The 26,241-nt window shown below is 39.8% G+C and overlaps 2 protein-coding genes across 2 annotated transcripts in view; both read right to left on the bottom strand.

Moving 5' to 3' along the window:
* Positions 1-7,185: 7,185 nt before the first annotated feature.
* Positions 7,186-8,709, bottom strand: LOC311176786 (lysophosphatidylcholine acyltransferase 2B-like; the record flags this gene model as incomplete). Its single annotated transcript, XM_084242428.1, has 1 exon — positions 7,186-8,709. One exon carries the CDS (start codon positions 8,707-8,709, stop codon positions 7,186-7,188), a length of 1,524 nt encoding a protein of 507 aa, XP_084098554.1.
* A 3,029-nt stretch (positions 8,710-11,738) lies between these two features.
* The window catches only part of EPHX4 (epoxide hydrolase 4), a gene marked incomplete at its 5' end in the record, with an annotated part of 38,628 nt that continues 24,125 nt past the window's right edge, over positions 11,739-26,241 (bottom strand). The window contains 2 exons of the mRNA XM_084243960.1: positions 11,739-12,031; positions 17,975-18,123. Of these exons, the coding sequence (XP_084100086.1) occupies positions 11,800-12,031; positions 17,975-18,123 (381 nt within the window). The 3' untranslated portion in view covers positions 11,739-11,799. The remainder of the gene's footprint in view (positions 12,032-17,974; positions 18,124-26,241) is intronic.

Genomic DNA, 26,241 nt, shown 5'->3' with positions numbered 1-26,241 from the left:
TTCTCTTTGTTGTTTAGGTTTAAAATTTTTCATTCTTTACCACTGCTGTTTTGTCCCTTTATCATTAAAGAAGAATAACCATTTACATGGATGTTTTATTGAGAGTCTACGTCAACTCAACTTGTGCAGCCTTTCCACATCTTCTTGGGATATCAGTGGATATTAATGTTGTTTTGATTTTTCCCTTTTTTTTTGGTACAGGAAAGACAGGTTCACAAGACCTTTCCTGTTGTCCAGTCACACTCTCTCATTTCACTACTTTTCTGTTGTTTTTTTTTTTTTAAGATTTATTTATTTTTGCATACAAGAGCTGGGGTACAGGCCAGAGATGCAGGGAGTGAGAGAATTCACCAGAAATAGAGTGGGGGAAAGAACAGGCAGAGTGACTGAAATACACTGCTGAGGGGAGCAGCGGGCAAGTCAGGGGAGGTTTGCAGACCATGTGGGTTTCTCCCTGGCCGGCCGGGGGTCAAACTTCTGCTGCACAGCCAGCGGATTGCGTCATAGTGCCATGCTTAAACCCTTGCACCACCAGGAAGGGCCTTCATTTAACTTCTTTGGATAAATTATTTGAATAAGAAATATTGGGGATTTGAGGGGCAGGGGAAGAATTTCACAAAATCAGCAGAAGTAAAATATACTCCATGGTTCCCTGCAAAGGGCCTGTAATTTATGTAGAAGACCTCTTCCACTTCTAACCCAGGGAGTGATTCATATAACTGCTCTTGGACTTTAACTGAGAAGTGTAAGATTATATTCCAGTGCTTTGCATATAAAGTAATAAAATTTATGATGAGGAAGGAAAGAGGTAAGGCTAGAGAAGTAGCACCTTTAATTCAGCAGGGGAATGAGTAGATTCAAGAGCTATAGGGTGTTGAATCTTCTCCATTGAAGAAAAGAGTTGTAGTGGATATTGTGGAATTCCCAGTCCTCCTTATTTTGAGGAATATTGTTTTGCTGCCCAGAGTTCCTGCTTGGCAACAAAGTGTAGGGTCATGCAGGGGGCCTCTCACAGAGGTCAAAAGTCCCTGTATGAGGAACATGGGAAACCAGTATGGGCTGATAACAGCAGGCAAATATTAGAATAGAGACAATATGCTTAGACTGGCCGGAATAATAGAGGCCCCCCAGGCAATAGCCCCTGGTCATTGCACCCTACTTTACCTCCTAATCCTATCACCTGTGCATGTATACTTCCTATGTATTTGCCCCACCTTTGTATTCATTGCTAATAAATACTAGAATTGGGGCTGCACATCACATCCAGTGCAGCCCCTCTACTCTAGGCTTCTTGTTGCTCCACAAGGACTTTCAGTAATCTTTCCCTCAGCCCATTCCACTTCCAACCCTGCTGCCCCGCTCCCCAGGCAACAGGATATCATTTAACACTCTTTTCCTACTTTTTATTTGATTACTTCCTTCAAAGGAAGAAAACTCAGTAGTTCTGTTTCATTCAGCTTTGTACTAATAATTAATACTAATTACTTGTAAAATATATGGACCTTATACTATAAGATTGGGCAAGAAATACCTGTTTTTCCAAATAATGCCCCTCCCAAGTATTCACACACCTTACTTCTGAATAATAAAACTGGATAATTGAGTTAATTCTGAATAATAACACTGGATAATTGAGTTAATTATTTTTTTTTATAGAGGCATGTTTTATTTATTTATTTGTTTGTTTTTTGTTTATACATGCACTGGGTACAGTCAGAAGCACGGGAGGGTGAGAGAGTTCACCAGAGCCAGAGCCGGGAGCAGAGCAGGCAGAAGGACCGAAGTACACTGCTGAGGGGAGCAGCGGGCAACAGGAGAGGTCTGCGCGCCATGTGGGACCCGCCTCAGGTGGCCGGGGAGCAGCTGGGGATCGAACCGGCGCCGCAGAGGTCGTGGGCAGCCTCGCAACCCAGCGCTCAACCGCTGAGCCACCGGGGAGGCCCCTAATTGAGTTAATTATTTCTGTAGGGACCTCCCTGGTGGCGCAAGGGGTTGAACACCCCGCTGTGAAGCAATCTGCAGCCTCCTGGCTGGCCAGGAAGAAACCACACGGCGCAGCAGACCTCTCCTGTCTCACCCTCTGCTCCCCTTAGCAGTGTATTTCAGTCAGTCTGCCTGTTCTGTTCCCCACTCTGTCTCTGGTGAATCTTCTCACCTCCCACATCTCTGGCCTATACCCCAGCTTTTGTATGCATAAATAAATAAATCTTTAAAAAAATTATTTCTGTAGGAAAGAAGAATGTCAAAGATCATATAATAATAGTTAATATGTATTGCATGTTTATCAAGTGAAAAACTGCTCTACTTGCTTTGTATGTATTAGCTGAGTCCTCACAACCCTTTTGGTAGGTGCTGCTTTTGCTTTGAGCCCAATTTACAGATGAGGAAGTTGATGCTTGACAGGAGAGGGAAACTGACCAGACCACACAACCAATATAGTGGTAGTCTAGGTATTAAAACCCAAGCAGTAAAGCACCTAACTCTTTCCCTTCAAAGTTCTGCAAGACTTATACCACGCCCCCTTATACACACACACACCAGACTCTCTCTCTCTCTCTCTCTCTATATATATATATATATATATATATATAGTCTGTTATTTTACAACATTTAAAATTAACATAGTATCAGCATTTGCACATTTGGATGATAAATTGTAAAGAAACACAGTACGTGAAGCTATAAAAATCAGGAGTAATTTAATTGGGGAAGGAAGGAGGAGGTTGTAATTATAATTGGGGGCATAGAAGGGAATGTAGAATAGCTGGAAAACTTTTGTATTTTATTTAAGTGTTGATTGCAATAGTATTCATCTTAAAAGGGGTTATAATATAAAGTATATGTTATATATGAATATAATTATTACTAGCTATAGATTTGTTTGGTGTAATTTTTAAAAATCTGTATTCATTTTACAACAAAGCATTTTTTAAAAATATTTATTTTATTGGGCCTCCCCTGGTGGCGCAGCGGTTGAGCGCTGGGCTGTGAGGCTGCCTGCAGCCTCTGCAGCGCCGGTTCATTCCCCGGCCGCCGGTGAGGGTCCCACAAAAAAAAAATATATATATATTTTATTTATTTATGCATACAAGAGCTGGGGTATAGGCCAGAGGTGCAGAAGGGTGAGAGGATTCTCCAGAGACAGAGTGGAGAACAAAACAGGCAGATCTACTGAAATACACTGCTGAGGGGAACATCGGGAGAGACAGGAGAGGTCTGCTGCGCCATGTGGGTCACCTCCCAGACCGGGGATCAAACTTGTGCTACAGTGGCTGTGGGTAGCTTCATGGTGCTGAGAATTAACACCTTGCTCCCCCAGGGAGGCCTCCACAAAACATTTTTTAAGTGTTATATATTGTGGGGTAGAATCAGGGTGTAGAGGATGGCATAGGTGTGTGTGTGTGTGTGTGTGTGTGTAAAAGAATTCACCAGAGAAAGAATGGAGAACAGAAAAGGGGGGTCTACTGAAAAGAAAAGCAGCAGATAAGAAGGGAGAAATCTGCACACGAAAGAGGATTTGGTGTTCTCTTTTTTTTTTTTTTAAATAGAGGCATGCTTTATTTATTTAGTTTGTTTATTTGTTTATACATGCACTGGGTACAGTCAGAAGCGCAGGAGGGTGAGAGAATTCACCAGAGCCAGAGCAGGGAGCAGAACAGGCAGAAGGACCGAAGTACACTGCTGAGGGGAGCAGCGGGCGGCAGGAGAGGTCTGCGCACCATGTGGGACCCTCCTCCGGTGGCCAGGGAGCAGCCGGGGATCGAACCGGCGCCGCAGAGGCTGCGGGCAGCTTCGCAACCCAGCGCTCAACCACTGTGCCACCGGGGAGGCCCTGGTGTTCTCTTATAAAAGAGATTATAAAACAGATTATAAAATCTGTTTTCTTGGGCTTTTCATGAGTAGGAAGTCCGTTTGGGCCAGTTAGTTCTGGGATGTTCCACCTTACCCATTGACCTTTGACACAGAATGTGTACTGACCCTGTTTCCACATTCATGGTCAAAGTGATCCACTTTATGGCCTGGTTCCCACAGAAACCTTATCAATTTCCTTTATCTATTTAAGCCTCCCAAAACTTCCTGCTGGCCAAGGGGTGGGGACTTAGATTTTAACATTATTAAATGACACCCCACAATTATGTATTGAAGAGTAAGAAAAAACTGCTAAACACGTTGAGGTTAAATTATAGAGTATAATGAAGTAATGCCTTTGATTTTTTTGATATAGCTCATTATTGAATTACAAACTACTTCAAACTACAGCAAATGCTTGAGTAATAGTAACATTGGTTAAATATATACTTTGGTAAGTACTTTTAAGTGAAAATCTCTTATTAGATGAATAATTTCAGTGCACTGAAAAAGGTAGGTGGGCACCCTACACTGAATATTTGTGTCCTCTGTCCTCTAATCCCAATGGGATACCTAATACCCATTGGGATGGCATTTGGAGGTGGGCTCTTTGGGATTTGATCTTTAGAGGTCATGATAGAGAAACCCTTATGACTAGGATTAGCGCCCTTGTAAAAGAGACTCGAGGGTTTGCCTTCTCCCCTAAACACAATAAGAAGACGGTCATCTTTGGACAAGGAAAAAGGCTCTCAACAGACACCATTATCTGCCAAGGCATTGATCTTGGGCTTCCAGCCTCCTGAACTGTGAGAAATAAATGTTGGTTGTTTAAGTCCCCCTGTCTATGATATTTTTTTGTTACAGCAGCCCAAACAGACCTAGACAATGAAGATTATAAAATACTGTATATTTACTTCTTTTCTTACATCAGAACTGCATGGAAATGATTCAAAACAATGCTTGATTTTTTTTCTTTTGCTTTCCCCATCTGCAGACTTCTACCTCCTTTCTCCACTTTCAAAATACTAGGAAGCTAATGAAGTTTAAGTTTCAGAGATGCCACTAGGACAAGTCCTGCCAAGGCTTTCGTAAGGTCCTTAGAAATATGTCTACTTACAAATTTGTAAAGCTTGCAAAAGAGATTTTGACCACTATTGACCAAGACTCTCCCCTTAGTCAGATGGCCCCGCATAACTGGTGGCAGTGAACGGCTACAGGCGTTTTTGGGATTTAGTTACAGTGAAACTAAGTTGGGGAAACAAGTTAGTTTGGCTAACAAGGCATATTTATTGCTTTGCAATCACTTCCACATAAAGATAAGTTGTTCCCCGTCCCGGGAAAGCAATGACTTCTAGGGATACTTGGCTAACTTATCCAGCACTGTGACGTAAGCGGCTAGGACCCAAGGTCATATCACCATGTGCATATGTCTTGCAACTGTTAAAAATAGAAAAAAAAAGGACCCAAAATGGAGTCCTTCATGGGAAGTGCACTCAGATTTAATGTCTATTGCAGTTCCAACCTCTCCCAAAAGTGTAATAATAAACCAATAAATTTTGAGTTTCCTAATCCACACCAGTGAGGTCATCTGCATGATAAGAACACCCTGCCTTCCCTGAAGGAAGGTGGCTTTGTCTTAAGAAATCTTTTGTTAATAAATTTTTTCCACCCTCTTTCTGTAAACACCCTCCATTTTATGCAAGCTTTTGCAGTATACAGAGGGATGCTGTCCAAGTCATGAATCATTTAATAAAGCCAATTAGATCTCTAAATTTGAGAATTTTATTTTATTTTTTAAAGATTTCTTTATTCATACAAGAACCGGGGTATAGGCCAGATGTGCGGGAGGGTGAGAGGATTCACTAGAGACAGAGTGGGGAACAGAACACAGGCAGACTGACTGAAATACACTGCTGAGGGGAGCAGCGGGTGAGACAAGAGAGGTCTGCTGCACCATGTGGGTTGCTCTGTGGCTGGCAGGGATCAAACTGGCACTGCAGAGGCTGCGGACAACTTCACAGCGCTGTACTCAACCACCTGCGCCACGAGGGAGGCCCTGAATTTTAGTTTTTTAACACAGCAAAGGGTACTGAAAGCATATGGTTAGAAAAGGAGGTACACAAGAGTGAACAGAGACCTCATTTTTCACTGGTGCCTAGTCAAAACAAAAGAACTATTCCCAGTAATGAAAAACATGCAATTATAAGTACAATTTTCCCTTTTTATAAGAATCATCAAAATAGAATTTGTCAGAATTCCTATGTTTATAATCTGTTTGTGATATTAGTTGGCTTTCCAAAGACACAAATCTGTTGTGATTTCTTTTCTTATTCTTAATAATCACTTTCATATCTAAAAAAAAAGAAATAAGAGCAGCCATACTATATATATATATATGTGTGTGTGTGTGTGTATGCATATGTAATATAGTATGGGAAATCCCACTGAAATAGTTTTACATATAAAATTGTTTTACATATAAAACTATTTCAGTGGGATTTCCAATATTATATTTCCATGATGTTTATTTTTTATTTTCTCTTATAAAATGAGAAATTTGTGGCTTCCCCAGTGGTACAAGGGGTTAAGACACAACCTATGAGGCTATCTGCAGCCACTGCAGCATGAGTTCAATCCCTGGCCAGGGAGCTACCCACATGGTGCCGCAGACCTCTCCTGGCTCGCCCGCAGTTCCCCTCAGCAGTGTATTCAGTCAGTCTGTTCTGTTCCCCACTCTGTCTCTGGTGAATCCTTTTACCCCACCCCTTACAACTCTGGCCTGTACCCCAGTTCTTGTATGCATAAATAAATAAATCTTTAAAAAAATGATAAATGATAAATTTGGGCTCTTTCTTTTTGAGAAAGAGCAAAGAGGCATTTTATCCAGCAGATCTTTTTTGAAGAGAATAAAAATGAGAATTTGATGTACTTATTTATTGCCAATGGAACTCTTAACAAAATATTTTCTCTGCAAAAATGAGGGAGAGGTGATGGGTCATAAGTTCCTCTGGCCTTACATTAGCATGAAACAAAATAAAGGCATTAATTAGAACCATGCTGTGTAAGCAAGCTTTATGATTAGATCTCTTATTCTTCTACCTTTAGGTCACACTGAAACATCATCTTATGAAAGAAGAAAGAAGGTACTATGAAATCTAATTGAAAAATATATTCCTCAAGCACATTTTAAATATTATCATTAAATGTTCAGGCCACAAAACTATTGTGTTTTTCCTCAAAAGATAATTTTTATTTCAATCATAGATTCTACCTGGAAGTTACATCACCGTTTTTCAGGAATAACTTTATCTTTTGAATACAGTGATTAAACCCTACTTATGGTAAAGAATATATATAGGCTGCCTGAAGGTCTAAGTAGGAACTAAATAACTTGGTATAGTGTGGATTTCTCAGGGCAAATCTCTTGAAGCGCCTGTATGAAATGCGCTGTGACTTGCCAGCTATTTCCTGAAAGAGTCTGGAAACATCAAGATCTGGCACTCCAAAAGCTGCCCGAAGTATAGCAGTTAACTCCTGTTCTGTTATGAAGCCATCCTCATCAAGATCAAAAAGCTTAAATGACAATTTCAGAATCTGTTCAGTGTTAGAAGGATTGCATAAGACAGTCAGACCAATCACGTATTCTCTGAAGTCTATGTAGCCATCCCTATTGCTGTCAAAGAGGTCAAAAAGCTGTATCAAGGGCTCTGAAACTGGGAGTTTTAGGTAATTTGCAAACTCTTTAATTCCTATCACCCCTCCTTTTGAGGCAACTGCGACGGCAGCATACTCATCCAAATGCTGATGAATATTATCCCAATCTAAGTTCAATTTCTGGCTCAGTTTTGTAAATTCCACCAAACCAGCTTCCATGGGAAGTTGAAGATTACCTGCAGAAATCATCAGTTTGCAGTCTTCATAGGTATGGTCTGTCACAGGCACCCCGAGAGCATTTGCCATGTTGATCCTCACTGTATTTGCAAAAAGGACAGGGTCTTTTCTTTCTTGGTCATTTGGGACATAAACAGGCATAAACTCAACTTCTATCCTGGTGAAAGGCCTACTCAGGGTCAAAATAAAGCCCTGGAGGGCTGAAAACCCCTGCCAGGTCCAGGTGACTGTGTCCACGGTGTTTGGGTACTTGAGTAGCACTGGCTGCACAGGGACACCTGGAGAGAAGGCCCCTAGTTTAAAGGTAACCAGACAGGAGCGGTTGGTACACACTCCTTCGGGAAAAATCAGCAACTGTGGCCAATTCCTTTTGGATGTCACTCGCTTCATTATTTCTGCCCTGGTATTCCTCCTGGAATTGGGGTCATCTCGGGTCACGAAGACAGGCTGCAATGACAGCAGGATTTTCCCAACCACTGGAATCGTTGCATTTCTACTTGCAGAGACCACTGAGGGTAATCCTGCCACCGCACAGAGGATTACATCAAAGTAAGTGGAGTGTGGCGCCGACACTAGGATGGGGGCCTCATCCCGGCTTGCCTTTCTGCCTTCCACTTTAACTAGGAATCCTGCTAAAAAGAAGATGGCCTGAAGCAAGAACTTGGTGGCTGGTTCTAACAGTCTTTTCCTCCAACGCCTGAGGGGCTTGGTTGGTTGAGCAGATAAACCTGTGGTAAGTAAAGCAGTGACTGGCCAGAGGAAGACCATGAGGAAGAACATGCAGAACACCCGCAGCGGCACCAGCACAGTCCCCATGAGGATAATGGAGATCCAGCGCCACACGCTGAGGTGTGTCTCCTGCAAGAAGGGGTTGGCCACCGCTGGTGGGTACAAGGATTTGCTTCTCTCGTGGAGGTATGCAGGCGCCGACTCTTTCCTCTCACTGATCGAAGAGTGCCCATCAGCCATGAGGACCCCTTTCAGTTTCTCGGGGTCTCAGATTGCCAAGAGCCTAGATCTGGGTGCAGATCCCACAGTCTACTGCCTCATTTTCAAGTGCTCTTGCTGTCACGCATAATTAGAACACTTAGAGGCAACTGTACCTTTATAGGAAATGATGCGTTACCTTTAAAGTCAGAAATTATCCAGAATGGTAAATGAAGTAACAGAAGAGTATCAACCAGTAGTCTTCTTTCTTTGCAGTAAACATTTTCCTTAGAACATATGTTTAATAAGTTATTTTCACACAATTTCTGGCATTTATATATTTTTAATATAGTTAATATTAATATCATAAATAAATGTAATTTTTAAAGATATGAATCTTGATTACATTAAAACCTAAAAGTCATTACCAGTAAAGTTTACTGTGTGTTGCTTTGAAGCTGATAAGTAAAATTTACTTACTCTCACTATCAATTAATTTCTACAGACAGTAATATCTCTTTGTGCTAAGAAGTTTAACCCATGGCACCCTTGAGCCTTTATGTTACAATCTTTCACATCCATTGAAAACTGGAAAATATATTCTTTGTAATAGGCCAGCATTTGCCAACCCAGATTTGATTCATATTCTTAACATTAGTCTACATGAACCTGTCAGCATTTCAAACTAACATTAGTAACAACAGATGTTAAAATCACCTCTGTCAAAACAGGATTTTGTTAAATCAAGATTATTTTACTGGGTCAACACACACAGTCTATGAAGTCCCATTCCTGCCTTTGTTGCTTGATCATTTTGGAAATGATCCTGAGTGAAGCATAATCAAAGTTGGTCGGAACCAGTCTTTTTTCTCTATCTTATAACATGTGCATCTCTGACAATGCTATGTAGAGTATTTCTGTGTTGCTAATTGCTAATTTAAATTCTGCTTCCCAGAATTAAGTTAAATTGTAGGTTTCTAAGAGATGTTTCTGTTTATTGGAACACATCAGTTTACCAATAAAACAGGAAAAGCCTGTGGCTACCAGAGCCTGTTAAACAGAATGGCACCTAAGTGGAAATGATGGACTTCACAGTCACATGGGCTTAGTTCAGATCCTGGCTCTAACATTTACACTGTGGGCATTGGCCAACCCCATTTTCATTCTATAAATTGGTTATACTACCTACCTTGCAATCTTGTTAAGAGGCACATATTTAATGTATATAGAAAATTTAGTTATTCATTAGTAAATAGACGTTGCTAGGATACAATGAGAATTCTTGAGGACATTCCACTTTCTTTTGTTGCTGTCAGAATTACATAAGGGAAACATTCTTTTCACCATTTTAGTCTTATTTGCTAACACAGTTGTAATTTCAAAGGAGTCATGATTTGGCAATGTTATTGGTTGTCTCCCATGCCAAAGGAGAGCAACCCAAGAGAATGAATATTGTCCCTTGAGATGGTATCCTTCTCTGTTTCATAACATTTTTTTTAAAGATTTACTTTTTTTTTTTTTAAAGATTTATTTATTTATTTATACAAGCACTGGGTACAGTCAGAAGCACGGGAGGGTGTGAGAATTCACCAGAGCCAGAGCGGAGAGCAGAGCAGGCAGAAGGACCGAAGTACACTGCTGAGGGGAGCAGCGGGCGGCAGGAGAGGTCTGCGCGCCATGTGGGACCCTCCTCTGGTGGCCGGGGAGCAGCCGGGGATCGAACCGGTGCTGCAGAGGCTTCCGGTAGCTTCACAACCCAGCGCTCAACCGCTGCGCCACCCGGGAGACCCTAAAGATTTACTTTTATTGATACAAGAACTGGGGTACAGGCCAGAGGTGTGGGAGAGTTGAGAGGATTCACCAGAGCAGGGATCAAAACAGGCAGACAGACCAAAAGCACTACTGAGGGTAGCGGGCGAGGCAGAGGCAGGAGAGGTCTGCTGTGCCATGTGAGCAGCTCCCTGGCCCGCCTGGCTCGAACCTGCGCTGCAGAGGCTGCAATCAGCTTCACAGTGCTGTGCTCAACCCACTGTGCCACCGGGGAGGCCCTGTTTTGTAACTCTTTTCCACTCTTTTTTGTAATAGTCATATCTAATCCTTGTTTAACTTAACTGCATTCTGTGTATACATCTTAAGGGAAAGTTCCATATTACACATCATCTTTCTTCAGTATTCCCCCACAGTGTCAGTGTCTAGCAGTGTATCAGTTACATTATTTATTCATTAAGCAAATGTTTGAGTGCCTAAAATGAGTCATGTCATTATTCTAACTGCTAGACATATGTCAATTAAAGCAATTTTTAAAATTTCTATCCTGGGGAACTTACATTCCAGTGTACACAGGAAGTATAGTATTCACTTCCTTTTGCATTGAATGGGACAAAAGGATATTCTGATCCTTTGTCTAATTCTTTTATCAATTTAGCTGGAGAATTAAGGCAAGTAAATTCACAGGATGTGCTTCCCAACTTGCAATGTTTAACATATATATACATATGATAATTGATATACATATGATATATACATATGATAATATACATATGATAATTGCCACCTCACCTTTTGTTAATCTTCCCAATATGAGCGGTATTCATGGTCCATTTTTAGAATGCACAATAAACTAGTCATATTTGCCTTCAAACAAATATACTATAAATCCAAGAGATTTGATAATAGAACTTTTTAATGGTTAAAAAAGAGTAAAAAGAACTTCTGAACAATAAAATAAAAAATTTATACCATTTCAGGTTTGCCTTTTTATATAGCACAGCTAATGTTTAATATACATTTGTAAAGGCACCATATGTTGATAGGGTAAAGAAAGCAAGAAACCAAAATTGAGCCACTTTTCCAACTTTCTTTTTGTAGAAGTGTATACATTTTAAGGCAGATGCTTTTCTGTGCAAAATATAACAGAAGAAAATCAATATTACGTCACATGGTCACACATTCTCAGATTTCTTTTGCAATAGCATTTGTCAGGACATTTATTTATGAGAAAGCATACTGAAACAGTTTTTTTTTCCCCTTAATAATGCTTAAAGAAATTGATGGGCAATATTAACAATAATTAACAATTTAAAAATTATTTAGAGATTTCATTACAGAACCCACAGAGAAGATACAGAAAAGTCAATCTCTTCTTCTTGTTTCTTCTTTTAGAAATGTCCATATCAATTTGTTCACTATGTCAGGTTGTTCTTGCTGAAGCCAATGACTGGTTTCTGACAAAATAGTTAGCCTGAAATAGTTTTTAACATAAATCTTTGTGACTTCAGCCATCTCAACATCCATAAATGCGTCTTTCTCGCCCCACAGGAGAAGTGTTGGAGTGGTCACCACGTGATGTTTGAGAGGCAGGCAGCTACAAAAACAAAACATGTGGGCTTAAGACGCATTGAAAAGTTAAAATAATATTTTTCCATAATATTCCATTCAGCCATATGTTCTCAAAGGGGGCAATATCACTGCAAAAGGGGTAAAAATGGGTTCTTGGGAAGGTGAAAAAAATCTTATGGCTTTAAAATATAAATCATACAGTGCATAAATAGCTATTAAAATTTCATGAGATGGAGAAGAATTGGAAAAAAAGTCTAAAAAGGTTCCTTAGGGAGGTGATGATGAAAAGAAATGGTTAAGAGATACTGCATTAGGCAATCAATCTGCACAATAAAAAATTTAAAAGGCCTAATAAAATTTTTAATTGTATGAAGCTAGCAAAATTTATAATGAAGGCTATAAATTAAATATGAAATTCATCACTGTAAGAAATAATTTGCTTTAAAAGAATACCAGCATTTCTGAAATGTGTGATGAAAGAGAGCTCTAGAATACATTACTGTGTAAATACATATTAAATTGCTTGTCCGATAATCTAATGCATTTTCAATGAAAAATCAAAGCTGAAGAGTCAGAAAATATATATGGACTAAGCTTTAATATTACTTCATACTACATTTATTCTGCAAGAAGATTCTTTTTAAAACATGTTTTGATTGTATATTTTCTTATGACTACCACATGTGAACCAGTTATGACACTGAAGCCACAATTGTGTATTTTCTTAAACACATGAAAATATAAAGATAAAATCATTCATAATCCCACCATCAAAAGATAATTTTTGGTTATCTTCTATGCATATGGTTGAAACCATACTATGTGCAGTAAAAACACATAATCTATACTGCGTATGCATGCAAATTTTACATCGGATTAGGACCTTCTCATTTTGTAAGGTTAGGGTTTGGTACTATCATAGGTTTTAGGCACCCACTGGGCCTTGGAAAGTATTCCGCTTGGTCAAGGTGGGACTATTGTATAAATATTTTTAAAGCCTGGACTTACTTACTGCACTGTTTTGTTTTTTTTCAGAGAAGTGGGACGGTATTTCTACATTCTGTTGAATGAGAATACACATCTAACTAGATACTCTCTGGCACTGTCTTACAGCCGGATAAATTAAGTTATCAAAAAATGTGACTTGTGACTACTTTGGAGTTGATAAGACAGTGCTGGAATGTGTAGCACATTTGTCCACCAAAGACTTAACTTTGACTCGAGTGCAGTGACCATCATTTGGTTGTAATGCTAAATGCTCCTGAAAATTAAGTTCTTTATGAATGGATAAACTGATAGAAAAATATATTCTATACAAATTTATTTTTATTTATTTGCATAGAAGAACTGGAGTTTAGGCCAGAGGAGCAAGGGGTGAGAGGATTCACCAGAGACAGAGGCGGGAGCAGAAGAGGCAGATCTACTGAAATACACTAAGTGCGCAAGACAAGAGACGTCTGCTGCGGCATATGTGGGTTAGCTCCCTGGCAGGGAATCAAACTTAGGCAGTAGTGGGTGATAGCCCTGAGACTTAACCCCTAGGATACCAGAAAGGTCCTCTATACATAATTATTAACACAAAGATTGCTATAAAAACTTGCAAGATACTTAAATTCTAGAGCTCATAAAATGTTCAAAATTAAACATTTTCTCAAAGTTTTATGTATATTTAGCAACATTGGAGTAGATAATAATTGAATTAGTAAGACAGGGGGGATTTTAAAAGATTATTAGTCAAAAGCAGAGAAATATAATTCAGATCAAATTGGGGATAAAATGGAGGAGTTTCCATAAAACTAAAAGAAAAGCATATTCCAGTCCTGAGGTTTCAAATAACCAAATTTATGTGAAATATAAGTTATATATATAAAACAAACTAAAACACTAAATATTTTAAGAGTGTTTTATTATATTAAACTAATGAACTAATTGGGAAACACTTGATAAAATCTCTCTGATTATACATAACTAATTTTAGTACAGAAATAAGTTGAAACATGTAAAAATCTGTAACAAGCAGTAACAATTATCGGTATATAGCTAATCATTTAACCCATCAAAATGTATTTTGAGACACCTACCTCAAATTAGTCTGAGTTTAACATGCTACTCCTCCAAATGTCAGTTATTTATAAGTATGAAGGCAGTCATTTTCAGAGTGTTATATATTGCCTTATTACTTTCTATATTTTACGTGGAAAGATTCCATTACTTTGATTAAAAAGAAAATGTAGAAAATAACCACATACCTACCACTCAGCTCAAGAAATGAAACTGTAAATATAATTTCATCTCTCTGCTTACCTTTCCTTGATACCATTTCTTTTCTTCACCTCACCCTAAGGCAGTGGTTCTCAAAGTATAGTCACCAGACTAGCAGCATCAGCATCACCTGTGAATTTGTCAGAAATGCCAATTCTTGGGTCCCAACCCAGACCACTGAATCAGACACTCTAAAGGTGAGGTCCAGCTATCCGTGCTTTTTAACAAGCCCTCCAGATGATTCTGAAACAAACTAAAGAACCACTGCCTAAGGAATAATGATTAGTTTGAAATTGATTCTTATCATTGCCAAGATTATTTGTAAATGTGCAAATATTTTAGGATACCTCTTCTACATTCTTCTGGTTTCCTTAAAGGAGAGATTTTCCTTAAGCCTTCCTGGATCCTTGCCCCACCACAGACTGGTGAGCTAGTTCAGAGTTCTGGGACCGGTGAGTCTACCAAATAAATCTCTGAGGATAGAGATTTAACCTCTCCTCCCCTCTACCAGATTAGTGGGAGTTGAGGGAGGTAGTTTTGCTCTGCAAACTTTCCCACCATTGAAATCTCAAATCTAGGCTGACAGTCTGTTAGCCAATCAATTTTGGTTCTTATATTAAATCATATTCATCAATCTATCCTTCATTAGTAATAAAGATGGTATTTTGGTTTTTAATCTACTACTAACATTGAAATTGTTTTGTACTTTCTTTTTACCATGCTTTGCTTCCTTTTCTCTCCTTTCCGTCCTTGAATCGAAAGTTTCCTTGTCCCTCTCTACTGGTTTGGAAATAATACATTCTATTATTTTGTTCTATTAGGAAGACATTCTTAGTATGTATATATGAATGATTTCTAATAGTCCCTTTATATCTGTGTAAATAATCTCTCATCCTATACTCCCTGTCAGATATAACATTTTATATTTTTATTTTTTATTTTAATTTTATTTCTCAATTCTTTTTTTGTGTTAATTTAGTTTTGCACAGAAGAACTGCGGTGTAGACCAGAAGTTTCGGGGCTGAGAGGATTCACCAGAGACAGAGTGGGGAGCAGAACAGGCAGATCTCCTGGAATATACTGCTAAGGGGAGCAGTGGGCAAGACAGAAGAGGTCTGCTGTGCCGTATTGGGTTTGCTCTCTAGCTGGGGATCGAACTCAGGCCGTAGAGGTGATAGCATTGAGACTTAAAACTCCTAGGGCACTAGAGAGGCCCTTATTTTTTAATTCTTAATAATCTTTAGCTAAGACACATTTTTTCAGACCTATCTTCCAGTTCACAATTCTCCTTAACTTATCTGATAGTCTCTTTAACTCATGGAATTTTAGATTTCAGTAACAATATTTTTCATTTCAAACGTTCTTTTAGTTCATTTTTAGCTCTTTCCAATCTGTCTTGATATTATTCATATCGATATTTTTCATTTCAAAAGTTCTTTTGGTTCCTTTTTAGCTCTTTCCAGTCTGTCTCAATATTCATATCCACATTTTTCATTTCGACAAGCTCTTTTTTATTTTAGCTCTTTCCAGTTTCTTTTCTTATTTTTTAAAATTTTCATATATTTAATATTTCAAATACAAACTATAGTCTCTGTTAATTCTATTATTTGAAATTTGTAGGAGTTTGAAAGTTGTAAGATTCATTGGTGGGGGACTGATGTTTTTCATAATTTGGATTATAAACAAATCTTCAGGGGGCTTTACGTGGGAATACTGTGAACCTGAGTTGAGATGTATCCTTCAGGGAGGTTTTGTCTGGTTCCTGCCAAACTTCCTCGGGAGTGTTACCGGCATAAAATGATGTTAAAATATAATTTGTTCCCTGAGATTTCCACTATTATGGAAGTAGCATAAATTCAAGTCCCTAAATCTTTTCAAGGTAAATCATATTTTCTAATTCTCCAGAGAAATCTTTTCATTTAATCCAGAGTCCAAACCCAAACAGACAAACCTCCAGGTTTTATCTTTTACTCTGCAGACAATTACTCTGTAGATAATCTCTTCCTAAATCAAAGTCTTATCTCCAAGATTTTATCTCATTCCAGATTCTCTCCTCTGAGTTCCAGACTCTAGTATCTAACTGCCTATTTGAATACCTAAAGGCACCACCTCAAACTCAACTACTCTACCATAAAAAAACTGGTCCTCGTCTAGTGTTTTCTCTGTCCATGAACGGCATGACTATCCAGTTGTTCATGCCATGAATCTAAGAATCATCCTCCGCATTTTCCTTCTTCTCATCCTTCCAGCCAACCCATCACAAAACCATGTAATTTTACTCTTTAAAAATCTACCCACATATCCCATCTCCTCTGCTTTCAGACTAGTTCAGACTACATTCATTGTTAACCAGGACTGCTGTAGTCTCCCACATTCACTCCTCCAGATTCCACACTGAGTGAATTATCCGAATACAAATTGCATCATTTCTCTTTTCTGCTTGAAACTCTCATTCACAGACTTCAAAGTTGCGACCCTTCTGTCCTTAATATTGTCATCTCTGCCTACCTCTTATGCCATTCTCTTCTTCCTACACTTATTTCCAGTAGGTACCCCAGCCTCATTGGCCCTCATCGTGATACCTGCAATAATCTCCATCTTCCCGCCTAGTTTTGGTATATGCTGTTTCATTTTCCGGAATGCCAATGCTCCAACCCCCAACTTTATCTAATCATTATTTTAGTCATTCTTCACTTCCTTGTTCAAATACATTTCTTCAGTTCTATTTCCTTTCTTTGAAAGTCCTTATGTTAGTTTTTTTTTTATAATTAATTTTATTTTTCTTATATCGTTATTTTTTGTACAATATCTGATTTCTCCCCTCAGGTGTAGTCCCTGTAGTTCTCCCACCACCACAGTACCCCTGATCCATCCCCACAGTCCCTTGCATTTTTCCCTCCCATTTTGACCTCTCCTCCTCCCCCTCCTCTACTGCATGTCTCAGATGTGTGACAGGCTTGCAAGTTTTTTTTAATAAAGTCCTTATGTCAGTTTATAACCATATATTTATTACTGTGGTCATTTGCTTGATATATGCTTTTGCTACAATTTTTATGAGATCAGGGACCTTGTTTAGTTTGGCTCATTACTACTTCCTGAGAGGGCATAATTAAGCACATAGAAAGTGCTTAATAAATATTTCTTCAATGAGTAAATGATAATTAAAATATGTAACTAAAATAAGTCAACAATACTCTAATATTCAAAATAATCCAAGGGGACAGAAGAGGTGGACAGAATTATGTATAAAACAAGTAACCATTACATGGGGGAATCCACTATACTATTTTCTCTACTTTTTCAAATTTGAAATTTTTCTTTAAAAATTTCTTGAGCCTCCCGGGTGGCTCAAGGGGTTAAGACACAACCTATGAAGCTTTCTGAAGCCACTGCAGCACAAGTTTGATCCCCAGACATGGAGGTGACCCACATTGCGCAGCAGACCTCTCCTGACTCGTATTTCAGTCAGTCTGCCTGTTCTGTTCCCCATTCTGTCTCTGGTGAATCCCCTGACCCATCCCTCCCCCCCACTTTTGACCTATACCCCAGTTCTTATATGCATAAATAAATAAATAAATAAATCTTTAAAAAAATGCAGTTTTTTAAATCAGAATACTTTAGATAAATAGTGAACTTAGTCTTAAAAATAAAATACTGACTTTATAGGGTGAAAATGAAATATTTCATAAAAAGAAATCATGCTGACCTGAAGACATTACGGTAATGGTTAATTGGACCACTTAATGCTCCAGGCTGAGAAAAGACATAAATATAAGCTTCAAGATCTTCTGTCGTTAATCGACATCCTTTTCTTCCAATACCAGTGCTGTCACTGGTAAACAGATGCTTCAAAGCCTAATTAAGTAAAAGAGAATAATTAAAAATTTTCAGTTACCTAATTATAAATTAAAACCTTGACTTTGAAAGGGAATAATGATTAATATGCAGTGACAACTCCCAATTTCTGCTCTAGTCCGGGTAGGGACTCCATTGCTTATATACATTTTATACATTTCTGCTTTCCTGGCTTCTTCCCTTTCCCTTCCAATCCCCCATTCACACTTCACTTTTATAAAAAGTATCCCATCTTGTTGGTGAGTATTTGCATTCTACAAGGCCAAGCTCATTCTTATTCTAAAACCTTCCCTAATAGTCCATCTACTAACAGTTTATCCTCCATTTACTGATAACAATCCAGTTCCCCCAAAGTTGTTCAAACTTCTTTTGACCACAACCCAGAGTAACTAACACATGTTATATCATACTCAGTTGATACCCCTACATACGTATTTTGGAAACGAAAAGATTAAAGAAATAGCTTTACTATACTCTATGATATTGTGTAACTCTTCAATTCTGTTCAACTTTATTTAAAAAAAAATTAAAAATGCAAGCTACTAAATGGATTTCACGACTCACTAATGGCTCCTGTCCCACAACTTGAAAAACACTACTCTGCACCAGCATTTCTCAAAGTATGAATCTAAACCATAGATTTATGGTTCATCAGAGTAATTAGGATTCTTGTTTAAAATGTTTATCACTCAATCCCAAAGCACAGTTGTAAAAATATGAAACAATATATACATGAGGTGATTAATTACAACATTATTTGTAACAGAAAAGAACTGATAATTAGTCAAATAATCACCAGTGGGGGATTGGTTGAATAAATGATGATATAGCCACATAATGGTATATTATGTGTTCTTAGTACTCCAAGAAATAATGGAGATGATATACATGCTAATATGGGAGTGATCTCTTGGAAATATTGTTAAGTGAAAATCAAAAGCAAGTATGGAAAATAGTGTTTATGGTATGTTATCCTTTAAGAAGGAGAAAAATATATACATATTTATTTATATTTTTAAAAAGATAAAACAAAACTAACCAAATGTTTTCAGAGAAGAGGGAAGAAACAGAGAAACAGGGAACAGAGATGTGAGCGCTCTCTGAATACCCTTTGCTTTAGCGTTTTAACCTCAAACTACATAAGTGTTTTTATAAATGTTTTATACAAAATCATGGAGATTAAGTAAAAATCTAGCAGCCTTAAATTTGCCTTGGATATATGAGCAAGAACTCATTTTTTATGGGCAGAAGAGCATATGTTTAAAGCAGCACTATTTACAATAGCTAAGCTATGGAAACAACCCAAATGCCCCAAAATAGATGACTGGATCAAGAAGATGTGATACATATACACAATGGAATATTACTCAGCAATCAAAAAAGATAAACTCATGCAATTTGCAGCAACATGGATGGAGCTGGAAGGGATCATGCTCAGCGAAATAAGCCAGAAAGAAAAAGAAAAATACATGAAAGGGGGGGCGGAGCAACATGGCGGCGAGGAGACGCTGCGAGTAAGATCTCCCATTAAAAAAAGTTAATAGGGAGGAAAAGCGGCAGGTCCCAGTGAGAACTGGGACACGGAAGATAAACGGACGACTCCAGCAAACTGCCCAAAGAAGAAAGTTGCCATAAAAGAGGACGAGAAGGGAGGGAAGCGCAGAACCCTGCTCCCCTCCCCCGCCCACAGAGGCGGCACTCTCCGACTGGCAGAGAGGAGGGAAACAACAAACCAAAACGGCCAACAAGAAAAACGGACGCAGCAAGTGGGACTGTGAGTGGAAAGGAACTATTTCAGCCACGACACCCCGTGAATGGGAGCTGTGGAGAACCCTGCAGGACCCGCCGCGGAGGTGAGCTCCAGGCGCCATTAAAGAGAGCCCCGCCCCCCAGGAGGAGACCAGCACCAGCACACAGCCCCGGCCGCCCTGTAAGCTTGCGCGAAAGCGGCGCTCGGATTGCAGCTGCCCAGGTCCCCGCGCCTGCGACCTAGGCTTGCGGGGAGATGGCGGAGGCCCTCCCTGAGTGAGCAGGAACAAGGCGCCCAGGCAGGGGAGCGGGATTCAAAAGGCGCCATTCCCGCGCCACTGATCTGGGCTACAGCCCGCGTCCTGGAACTGAGGGCTTTGGAACTGAGACCCGGGCGGAGGCCCTCCCTGAGTGAGCAGGAACAAGGCACCCAGGCAGGGGAGCGGGATTCAAAAGGCGCCATTCCCGCGCCACTGATCTGGGCTACAGCCCGCGTCCTGGAACTGAGGGCTTTGGAACTGAGACCCGGGCGGAGGCCCTCCCTGAGTGAGCAGGAACAAGGCGCCCAGGCAGGGGAGCGGGATTCAAAAGGCGCCATTCCCGCGCCACTGATCTGGGCTACAGCCCGCGTCCTGGAACTGAGGGCTTTGGAACTGAGACCCGGGCGGAGGCCCTCCCTGAGTGAGCAGGAACAAGGCACCCAGGCAGGGGAGCGGGATTCAAAAGGCGCCATTCCCGCGCCACTGATCTGGGCTACAGCCCGCGTCCTGGAACTGAGGGCTTTGGAACTGAGACCCGGGCGGAGGCCCTCCCTGAGTGAGCAGGAACAAGGCGCCCAGGCAGGGGAGCGGGATTCAAAAGGCGCCATTCCCGCGCCACTGATCTGGGCTACAGCCCGCGTCCTGGAACTGAGGGCTTTGGAACTGAGACTCGGGCAGAGGCCCTCCCTGAGTGAGCAGGAACAAGGCGCCCAGGCAGGGGAGCGGGATTCAAAAGGCGCCATTCCCGCGCCACTGATCTGGGCTACAGCCCGCGTCCTGGAACTGAGAGCTTTGGAACTGAGACCCGGGGCACGAAATTAGGGGCGTGGGTTCCCCACGACGGTGGGGCACAAGGCAGACACAGCACCCCAAAGCCGTTGAGGTGTACCCTACCATCCCCGCTCTGCTCCCTGTCCCACGGGGTGGAAAATCAGCTCCCCAAGGGCTCTAGGAGAGATCTCTGGCGCCACCTAGCGACTTGACCCCAGCACAGGCTACTGAAGGAGCTAGTGGCCAGCTGGGGAGTTAGCCCACACCGGGCCCCTTCCGAACAAGTAGTCTGAGCCCACAGGGAGAGCGAGCACCCACAGCCGGGGCAGACCAGGCGCGCAAAAGAGTGTGCCTGAGACCAGACGCACAGGGAGTGTGTCCCACATCACCATTTTAGAACAGGGACATTTCTTCAGTAAAGACTACCTGCAGAAGGCTTCCTCAGGAGCCAGAGGTGAGCGGGGGAAGTTCGCCCACACCAGACCCCCTCTGGCCTGCAGTCCAAGCCCAGAGGGCAGCAGGAACCCACCGCCGGGGCAGACCAGGCGCACAGGGGAGTGTGTCCCCACATCGGCATTTTAGAACAGGGACCTTTCTCCAGTAAAGGCTGCTTGAAACTGACAGATGACTCCTGGAAGAACCAGAGGGGAACAGAGAAGCCCACCCAAGATGCCGACCAGTCCCAACAACACAGTGTCCCAACGCATACGGCAAATTAGAAAACAGACAGTAGGGAGGAGAAGAACCACACGCAACCTAGCAACTCTCCAGAGAAAAAGCACACCACAAAAAGAAAGCCAGCCCCCAGATTGCAACGACAATAACTTGGAAGAATTTCTGAGCCTTCCAGAAAGAGAATTTAAAATTGCCGTGATTAAAAAACTGACAGAAGTCATAAAGGAAAACAATGATAAGGGAAAAATAATCAACGATCAGAAGAATGCAATTGAGTCCCTAGAGAGGGAAAACAATGGTCAGAAGAAAGAAATTGAGTCCCTAAAGAGGGAAGTAAAAGAAATGCAGGAGATCAAAGAATTAATGGAAGAACTAAAGAATTCTGGGAAAAGCAATGAAAGCAGAATAGATGAAATGGAAGAACGAATAAGTAATCTTGAAGACACAGAAATAAAAAGAACCAAAACAGAAAAGGAAAGAGAAGTACGAAGGAAAAAGAACGAAGAAAGACTTCGGGAACTATCTGACTCCATGAGGAAAGGAAATATAAGAGTTATAGGAATACCAGAAGGAGAGGAGAGAGATGTAGGAACAGAGAAAATATTCAAAGAGATAATTGAAGAGAACTTCCCAAATGTGAAGAAGGAGCTGAAAATTGATATATAAGAAGCAAGAAGAACACCAAACTTCCACGACGAAAGGAAAATACAGCAAGACACATAATAGTAAAGCTCCCAAGAATCCAAGACAAGGAAAAAATAATGAAGCTGGCAAGAGGGAAGAAACAGATAACATTCAAAGGAAAACCAATCAGGCTGACATCAGACTTCTCCGAAGAAACACTACGGGCAAGGAGAGAGTGGAGGGACATAGTCAACAGACTCCAAGAAAACAGATGCCAACCAAGAATACTCTATCCCGCAAAGCTCTCCTTCCTCTTTGAAGAAAGAATATGGACCTTCCCAGACAAACAGAAACTCCGGAATTTCATTGCAACTAAACCCCCACTCCAAAAAATACTACAAGGAGTCCTAAAGCCAGAACCTCAGAGCGACGAATAACAATGAAAGAAGGCCAAAAAAAAAAAAAAAGTTATTAAAAGAATAAATAAATAAAATCAAAGGAAAGACAAACACAATGGCAAATACAGATGTTAACATATCAATATTAACTCTAAATGTAAATGGACTAAACTCTTCAATAAAAAGACACAGAGTTGCAGCCTGGATTAAGAAACAAAACCCAACCTTTTGCTGTCTCCAGGAAACACATTTAGCTACAAAAGATAAAAATAGGCTCAAAGTTAAAGGATGGAAAACAATCCTACAAGCAAATGGACCAAAAAAGAAAGCAGGAACAGCTATACTTATATCAGATAAAACAGATTTCAAACTCAAAAAGATAAAAAGAGACCCCAATGGTCACTACATTATGATCAAGGGGACAATACTTCAAGAAGAAATAACACTCATTAACATATACTCACCAAACGAAGGAGCACCAAAATATATCAGACAACTGTTGTCCTCTCTGAAAACAGACATCAGAGAAAACACATACGTAGTGGGAGACTTCAACACACCACTATCAACAATGGATAGATCAACAAGACAAAAAATAAGTAAAGAAACCAAAGCTCTAAATAAAGACCTAGAGCAATTGGGCTTAACAGACATCTATAGAACACTAAACCCCAAAAAAACGGAGTACACATTTTTCTCAAGCGCACACGGATCATTCTCCAGGATCGATCACATACTGGGGCACAAGACAAACATCAACAGATACACCAAGATTGAAATCATATCAACCATCTTTTCTGACCATGAAGGCATCAAACTAGAAATAAACCATAAAAAGAAGGCAAGGAACTTTCCTACCTCATGGAGATTAAAAACCACACTACTGGAAGACCATTGGACTAATAAGGAGATCAAAGAAGAAATTAAAAAATTTTTTGAATTGAACGACAAGGAGGACACAAATATCCTAAATGTATGGGATGCAGCAAAAGCAGTAATAAGAGGAAAATATATAGCAATAGAAGCTCACATCAAGAAACAAGAAAGAACGCAAAGAAACAACCTAATCTCGAAGCTCAAAGATCTAGAAAAAGAACAACAAAAAAACCCCAAAACCAGTAGAAGAAAAGAAATAATAAAAACCAAAGCAGAAATAAATGAAATTGAAACTAAAAAAACAATCCAAAAGATCAATGAAACCAAGAGCTGGTTCTTTGAAAAAATCAATAAAATAGATAAACCCCTAGCCAGGCTCACAAAGGAAAAAAGGGAGAAAGCACAAATAAACAGGATCATCAATGAAAGAGGAGAAATCACAACGGACACAGCAGAAATCAAAAGAATAATCAGTAACTACTATGAACAGTTATATGGAAACAAGTTTAACAATCTAGAGGAGATGGACAAATTCCTACAACTCTACAATCACCCAAAGCTAGATAAAGAAGAAATAGAACACCTAAACAGACCAATTACAATTAGCGAAATTGAAATGGTAATCAAAAACCTCCCCAAAAACAAAAGCCCAGGACCTGATGGATTTACAAATGAATTCTACCAAACATTCAGAGACGAATTAGTGCCTATCCTTCACAAACTCTTCCAAAAAATTGAGAAGGAAGGGACAATACCAAACACGTTCTATGAAGCCAACATTACACTAATACCAAAACCGAACAAGGACAACACAAAAAAGGAAAACTACAGGCCAATCTCCCTAATGAACACTGATGCAAAAATCCTCAATAAAATTTTAGCTATCAGAATCCAACAATGTATCCATAAGATAATTCACCACGACCAAGTAGGATTCATTCCAGGGGCACAAGGATGGTTTAACATCCGAAAATCAATCAACGTTATCCAACACATCAACAAAAAGAAATATAAAAACCATATGATAATATCAATAGATGCTGAGAAAGCTTTCGACAAAGTGCAACACCCATTCATGATAAAAGCCCTTGAAATTCTTGGGATACAAGGAACATACCTCAACATCATAAAGGCCATCTATGACAAGCCAACAGCCAGTATCATTCTCAATGGTGAAAAGCTGAAAGCAATTCCATTAAGATCTGGAACAAGACAAGGATGTCCACTCTCACCATTGCTTTTCAATATAATACTGGAAGTCCTAGCCAGGGCAATAAGACAAGAGAAAGACATCCAAGGAATCCAAATAGGAAAAGAAGAAGTCAAACTATCACTATTTGCAGACGATATGATATTATACATAGAGAACCCCAAAAACTCCACAGAAAAGCTAATTCAACTCATCAATCAGTTCAGTAAAGTGGCAGGATACAAAATCAACACGCAAAAGTCAGTAGCCTTCCTATACACAAACAATAAATCTGAAGAAGAAGAAATCAAAAAGACCATCCCTTTTGTTATTGAAACAAAAAAAGTCAAATATTTGGGAATAAATCTAACAAAAGAGGTAAAGGACCTATACAAAGAAAACTATAAAACACTGTTAAAAGAAATAGAAGAAGACACAAAGAAATGGAGAGACATCCCCTGCTCATGGATTGGAAGAATAAACATTATTAAAATGGCCATCCTTCCAAAAGCAATATACAGATTCAATGCTATTCCAATCAAAATTTCAATGTCATTCTTCAAAGAAATAGAACAATTATTGATGAAATTCATATGGAATCACAAAAAACCCCGAATAGCCAAAGCTCTCCTGAAAAAAAAAGAAGGGAATGGAGGCATTAGACTCTCAGACTTCAAACTATACTACAAAGCCATAATCATCAAAACTGCATGGTATTGGAACAAGAACAGACATACAGACCAATGGAATCGAATAGAAAATCCAGAAATAAACCCACAGATTTATGGTCAACTAATCTTTGACAAAGGAGCAAAGAATATGCATTGGAGCAAAGAAAGTTTGTTCAATAAATGGTGCTGGGAAAACTGGGTCGCTACATGCAAAAGAATGAAGCTTGACCACCACCTCACACCATACACAAAAATCAACTCAAAATGGATTAAAGAACTAGACATAAGACCTGAAACCATAAAATATATAGAAGGAAATATAGGCGAAACACTACGTGATTTGCACATCAAAGACATCTTTACAGACACATCACCCAAAGCAGTGATAGTGAAGGCAAAGATAAACAGCTGGGACTACATCAAATTAAAGAGCTTTTGCACAGCAAAAGAGACAATAACAAAAACAAAGAGAAACCCCACCAACTGGGAGAACATTTTTGCACCCAACACTAATGATAAAGGACTGATCACAAAAATCTGCAAAGAGCTGATGAGACTCAACAACAACAAAGAAAATAATCCAGTCAAAAAATGGGCAGAAGAGCTTAAAAGAAACTTCTCTGAAGAGGAAATGCAAATGGCCAACAGGCATATGAAAAAATGTTCAACATCACTTGTCATCAGGGAAATGCAAATCAAAACTACCATGAGATACCATCTTACACCAGTGAGAATGGCACATATTAAAAAAACTAGCAACAACAAATGTTGGCGAGGGTGTGGAGAAAAAGGAACTCTTCTGCACTGTTGGTGGGAGTGCAAACTGGTCCAACCACTGTGGAAAGCTGTGTGGAGATTTCTGGACCTACTAAACATAGAGCTTCCATATGATCCAGCAATTCCAC

This window comes from Talpa europaea, assembly GCF_964194135.1.
Source record: "Talpa europaea genome assembly, chromosome: 9".
Classification (NCBI taxonomy): domain Eukaryota; kingdom Metazoa; phylum Chordata; class Mammalia; order Eulipotyphla; family Talpidae; genus Talpa; species Talpa europaea.
Note: the sequence above shows the minus strand (reverse complement) of the source record. Positions and strands in the feature narration are given on the sequence as shown.